Source organism: Orycteropus afer, unplaced genomic scaffold (assembly GCF_000298275.1).
Source record: "Orycteropus afer afer isolate SDZICR_OR568_19922 unplaced genomic scaffold, OryAfe1.0 scaffold00402, whole genome shotgun sequence".
In the NCBI taxonomy this organism is placed as follows: domain Eukaryota; kingdom Metazoa; phylum Chordata; class Mammalia; order Tubulidentata; family Orycteropodidae; genus Orycteropus; species Orycteropus afer.
The window spans coordinates 2,823,205-2,829,685 of NW_006921989.1; the positions used below are offsets into that span (position 1 = coordinate 2,823,205).

The 6,481-nt window shown below is 41.1% G+C and overlaps 2 protein-coding genes across 2 annotated transcripts in view; one reads left to right on the forward strand and one right to left on the reverse strand.

The window, feature by feature from the left end:
• The window catches only part of LOC103207942 (zinc finger protein OZF-like), a 104,693-nt gene extending 100,292 nt beyond the window's left edge, over positions 1-4,401 (reverse strand). The window contains 1 exon segment of the mRNA XM_007953639.2: positions 4,234-4,401. Coding sequence (XP_007951830.2) covers positions 4,234-4,401 — 168 coding nt within the window.
• Positions 4,402-5,029: 628 nt separating this feature from the next.
• LOC103207943 (zinc finger protein 699-like) lies at positions 5,030-6,262 on the forward strand. The gene has a single exon (XM_042782651.1). It carries the CDS (start codon positions 5,030-5,032, stop codon positions 6,260-6,262), a length of 1,233 nt encoding a protein of 410 aa, XP_042638585.1.
• The last annotated feature ends 219 nt before the right edge of the window (positions 6,263-6,481 follow it).

Consider the following 6,481-nt stretch of genomic DNA (forward strand, 5'->3'; position numbering starts at 1 on the left):
TTAGCAGTCAAGTGCTTTAGCCACTATGCTACCAGAGCTCCTCTATATGTACTATTAATGCCAATTCCATTAGTTCAGATTTACATTGGGAGAAGCCCATGGATTGTTCATTCACTTCAGTTGCTGTACATTGTTCTCTGGAGGGAATATACTATAACAGTTTAACAGTTCAATCTTATAGTTAGGTTGTTGATCCATTTAGAATTAATTTAGGACATGATATGATGTGTAGGGATTTTCATTCTTATGCATGTGAAAATCCAGGTGTCCTAGCCACCGTATGGTGTAGAGATTTTTCTTTCCTCATTATAGCCCATTCTTTTAAAAACCTGTTTTTTTGGTATCTTCCCCACTTGGCTGTCTTATTCTCATTTCTTTCTCAACAAGCCCCAAGTAACCTCTGCATGCTTTCTATAAAATCTGCTCCTCTTGAAAATTTCCACATCTGTGTTGATGGCACTCAATCTTTTCAGTCTTCATGGTGAAAATTCTTGGACTCATCTTTGTCACCTCTTACTGCCTAACCTTCAGTCTGTCTGGAACTTCTGTTGGGTCTTTTTTTTAAATTTTATTGTGATTTGTGTGATTTTACAGAGCAAATGCATCTTCCATACAGCAGTTCGCATACACTTTGTCTCATGACATTGACTGCAATATCCCACAATGTAACAGCTCCCCTCCCCCTTCCTTTCCATAGCCACCTCTTTCCTGTGTCCATCTCACCATGCACTTCAGTGCCACCCCCCTGCCGAACTGTCTCCCTGTGCATGCACAGCCCTTGTATTCTCCCATGATTGATCTCTCCAAGAGTGTATCAACCTAATGTAAATGTTCAGCTCATATGCCTGTCTTTTGTTGCTTTGGAAACCACAGGAGTGAGTTCAGTTCGAGATCTGAAGGGCAGCTAGGGGCCATAGTCTCAGGGGTTCCACCAGGCTCCATCAGACCAGTAAACCTGGTCCTTTTTTTTTCGAAATGATTTTGAGTTTTGTTCCACATTGTTTTCCCACTCTATCCAGGATCTCCTACATAGATCCCCCTCTGAGTGGTTGACCGTGGTAGCCAAGTACCATCTAGTTCTTCTGGTTTCATAGTCATATAGGCTGAGGATCACATGGTGTACCAGTTGCGAGGACTAATTGTTTCCATGAGTCTTTGGTTTCCTTCATTCTTCTTTGCTCTGGATGAGGAGAGACCCATCATTGCATCTGGATGGTTGCTTGCAAGCTTTTAAGATCCTGGTTGCTACTCACCAAAGTAGGATGTGGAACAATGTTTTTGTGTAGTATGTTAATGCCAACTGAGCTTGATGTCCCCTGCAACATGGTCCTGAGTCCACAGGTCCAACTACTTGCTTCCTCTGGGTAGCTGGCTGTGGTCAAGCATTGTATGATTTCTTGAATGCTGCTTCTGTAGGCATTGATTGTGGATCCAAGTAAAAGGAAATTACAAACAACTTAAGTCTTTTTTCCTTTATTGTGATGTTGCTTTTGAACCAGTTGTAAGGATTTTTGTTTTATGAGTGTAATCCGTTCTAAAGACTGTAGACTTTCATCCTTATCGGTAAGTACTTCAAATCTTCACTTTCAGCAATATGAATCATAATTGTATTAAATTCCCAGTCTGTTAATTCCAGAATTTCTGCCATATCTGAATCTGATTCACATGTTTGCTTCATCTGTTCATTCAGTGGGAAAAGCTGCCAGTTTACTAGTCTTTCCCAGTTATTAATAACTCATCTTGTTTCCACCCAGTGCTTCATGTTTTGTTGTGTATTCTGATGGGTCTTATGGAAGATGAATTTGATTTTTTCACAGAGAAATGATGACCTGAATGTGGAAATAGGTCTTTTATTCATATAGGATTTCTTTCCCTTCTGCTATGTTTTCTGCCTGTCTGAACCATAAATATTGAAAGGAATAAGACTAAATAGGTCATAGTCACACTATTAAGAGATAAGTTCAGTGTTAGAAATATTGTTAAATGTATGACACAAGATGTCAACAGTCAGGAGATAACTATAGTAAGTGAAGGTATGACTCTGATGGCCAAAGTCTAGAGTAGAACAGAACCTTGTGTGAACTTCCTATGAATTCTGAGTTTCTCAGGATTGTTAACCTCACCCACCTGTATGTAGCAGACACTGGGGAAGATGATACCTTGCTGATGTAGAACATGTGTGATGTTTTAGGACTCTGTGGTCTTTGAGGATGTGGCTGTGGAATTTACCCAGGAAGAGTGGGCTTTGCTGGATTTTTCTCAGAGGCAACTTTACAGAGATGTGATGATGGAAACCTTCAGGAACCTGGACTCAGGTGAGATTGGCTTCATTCTTCATATTTACTTCTCTAATGAAGAAATATATTCATTGATGTTCTTACATCATTTGAGTTGAGGAATTGGAATTCACTGGCAAATATGACAGGCATTATTACTGCCTTCATGTAGCTTAGACTCTAGTGGCTTCCCTATGAAAGTAAAACTCTTTGTATTAAATTAACTATGTACCATGTTAAAAGTCTTGAGGCTATTTAAGTGTTGTGTGAGTATTGTCTTCAAGGGTCACTTTATAGCAAAGAGAGATTTATGGTTTGGGACCTCTTGAGTGTTTTACATGTTTATTATAAATTTGATGTGATTATTTTTGCTTAAATTAACTCACACTTGTCCATCTATGGAGAATGTAGAGACCAAAGTATTGGTTTAGTGTCAGGGAAATGTGCTCGTCTATCTTCTGTTGTGATGTGTCTTTTTTCATGAGAACCATGTCAACCACTCTGGTTTTTCTCACTGAGGATGAAGGGAAAGTTTTGAGGAGAGTGGAGATAGGACATATCCAGAGCTGTACTGTCAGGGAGAACCTTTAAGGCAAGAATCATTTGAAGAACCAGACCTGCTGGGATGGAATTACATTTGACGAAATCAAGTCGAAAAAATCTCTTTTGCTTTGAGGAGGTGGTACTTGCACACTTAACCTAAACTGACTTTTTGATTTTTAATCAGTCCTCTTATGCCTTCTGTGTTTGTGGGAAAAGACCTACACAATTTCCTCTTTCAATATTACCTTTATACACGTTTTTGACTGCTATTCGTAAGTATTGCACTGGCCAATTCTTTGAGAAGTGGATAGGCCTCGTCCTTCTTCCAAGTCTGTCTCAGTCTGGAAACTCCACTAAAACCTGTCCACCATGGGTGACCCTGTAGTTTTTGCAGTACCTTTTTATTCTGCTTTCCTAATTATACTCTACTTATGTCACCATACAGAGACCTAAGTGGGGCAGTGGTTAAGACATGGCCACTAACTGAAAAGATTGACAGTTTGAACCCACCAGCCTCTCCACAGGTGAAAGACATGACATTCAGCTTCTACAAAGATTTACAGCTTTGGAAACCCCATGGGTCACTTCTCCCCTGTCCTATAGGCTGGCTATGAGTCAGAATCAACACAGTGGCAGTGTGTTTAGTTTGGTTTATGTCACCATCACTTTCAATTATTACGGAATTCTTTCTTAATAAATTTCTTACCCTTTAGACCATTGCCAAGGTCCTGAAATAGCCAAACGCCTGAAACTCAGTCTTTCTTCACATGTGCCTTAGTCTCCTGTCCTTACTGTTCTATTTCATCTTACATAACTCTACTTAAAATTATTTGGTCAGTATTTCCACAGGATGATAATGGACAACTGTCAATGGAGACTGATTCCTGGCCCTCCATGTCAGGAGAAACCTGTGAATTCCAGAGCATCGAACATCAGCACAATGGCCAGGGAAGGCATGTGAGGTAAGTATTATTTATATAATAGAGCACAGGGCCTCAGGTTCGTCTTATGGTCTCCTGACATTTCTGTGTGTGTCTGTGCATGTGTGTAAAACTAGCTCTAAAATGATGTATTTACATCATTTCCACATAAATGTGAATCACGTTCTGAGCACAGGTATTTTGCCTGTCATCCATGGTATGTTCTTTGATTTGACATTGTACAGACACCACATTATATATAGGAGAGGGGCGTGCTGGCCACCATATTGAGGGAATATGTGAAACCTTTGGCTCCTCCACCACTGCCAGACCTGTGTAGCTGCCATCAAGTCTCTGAGAGCTTTATATGGCCTCTGCCAAGGTACACAGTTGCTGTTTAGCCAGCCACCGCCAGGCCCACCTTTGGCTTCATTCCCTTCCTCTTGGTCTACCTTCCCTACACCCACAGTGGCCTTTAAAGTCTTCCAGCCTACCTGCCTCTCCTCCATCTCCTCCCGTGGCTGCTTTTCCCACTCCTCCTGCCACTGCTGCTGCAGCCTGGAATGGTTGGTGGCTTTTGCTGTTGGGGTAGCTATGGCCTTGGGCTTAGACGTGATATACAGGGTGCCCTGGTCAAGTGGGATAGCAGCCTTGCAGGGCATGCCCATTGGCAGTTCTGACAGCAGTCTCTGACTAAGGTGAGCACAGTAGGACTGTCAGCTGAGGATGGGCTCCAGAATCCCCTCCCCCTGCTACCCAAGGGCCAGGCCAGATGTGGGACCAAGAAAGCTAGTGAGAGACAGATAGGATCTATAGCACATAGTGAAGTATGTCAGCTGCATCCTGTTCTCTGATTGGGATTTGTGAACTGTATTATAATCTTACAGGACCATGGACATATGTACAGGCAGACAATGCCCATATGGATGTTATGCCTGTATTTAAAACATTTCACTTGTACCTAGTTATCAGAAAGATCCATTATATAGAAATGATGTGAATGTTATGATAGCACCATCTATGAGATGATTCAACCTGTGCAACAAGAGATACCTAAGGACAGAAAGCACATGTTCTCATTGGGTACAGTAATTGTGAACTAGTAACAAATGTAATTCTAACAGCATGCTTCCTATTTTTAACAGAATAGATACAGTAGAGAGCCTTTGTGAAAGGAGAGATGATAAAGTAAATAAAGCTGAAGAAGGTAATCAGTGTGGAAATCCCTTCACCACTGGGAATCCTGCTGGAGTAAATCTCTTTGAATGCATTGAATATGGAAAAGCCTTCATGGATGATTTACCATTTAAGCATTACATCATGTCTCACAGTGGATACAAACCTTATCATTTTAAGGAATGTGGAGAAGACTTCAGTTATCCTTCTTACCTAAAACTTTGTGTGAAAGAGACTCTTTGTAAATGTAAAGATTATGGGAAACCTTGTAGTTGTTCCTTACCGCTCACTAAACATACAAGAACTCACAGTGGACAGAGGCCTTATGAATGTAAGTGTGGGAAAGTCTTTAGATTTCTCTCAGGCCTTACTACACATATGCGAACTCACACTGGAGAGAGGCCTTACAAATGTAAGGAATGTGGGAAAGCCTTTGGTCGGTCCTCACACCTCACTACCCATATAAGAATTCATAGTGGAAAAAGGCCTTATGTATGTGAATGTGGGAAAGTCTTTAGTTATCCTTCAGCCCTCACTAAACATATAAGGACTCACAGTAGAGAGAGAATTTTTGAATGTAAGATATGTGGGAAATCTTTTACTTGTTCCTCATCCCTTGCTACACATAAAAGATCGCACATTGGAGAGAAGCGTTATGAATGTAAGGAATGTGGGAAAACCTTTAGTTGTTCCTCATCCCTCAATACACATATGCGAATACATAGCGGTGAGAGGCCTTACCAATGTAAGGAATGTGGGAAAGCCTTTGGTCGGTCCTCACACCTCACTACCCATATAAGTACACACAGTGAAGAGAGGCCGTATGAATGTAAACAATGTGGGAAAGCCTTTAAGCAATTTCCACAACTCACTATCCATATGAAAACACACAGTGAAGAGAGACCATTTGTATGTAAACAATGTGGGAAAGCCTTTAAGCAGGTTTCACAACTCACTACCCATATAAAAACACACAGTGAAGAGAAGCCTTATGAATGTAAGGAATGTGGAAAGTCCTTTAGTCAGTTTGCATATCTCACTGGTCATATCAAAGCTCATAATGGATACAGGCCATACGTATGTGAAGAATGTGGGAAAGCCTTTACTCGGTCCTCACACCTCACTGTCCATAGAAGATCACACAGTGGAGAGAGGCCTTATCAGTGTATGGAATGTGGGAAAGCTTTTTATGAGTCCTCAAAGCTCACTGACCATGTAAGATCTCACAGTGGAGAGAAACCTTATGAATGTAAGGAATGTGGGAAAGCCTTTAGTTGTTCTTCATCTTTCCGTAAACATGTTAGAACCTTCCATGAAGATAGGCCTCTTGATAAAAAGGACTGTTGAGAGGCCTTTAGGAAGTCCTTATACATTACTGACCATATAAGATCTCACACTGGGGACTGCAGTGCAGTGAATTGCTATCATAAGGCACTTCTAGCCATGGTCTTGTATCCTTCACAAAATGACTAGTTGGACTATGCAAATACAGTGCTTGGAGCCCTTGTAGCAGATTGCTCAGTTTTGCTATCTGACTACCATGAAGAAGACAAGCCAGAAGTGGAA

What these genes read in the sequence shown, in the direction of transcription:
- LOC103207943 (XM_042782651.1), top strand. Translation starts at nt 5,030, where the DNA reads ATGGATGATTTACCATTTAAGCATTACATCATGTCTCACAGTGGATAC.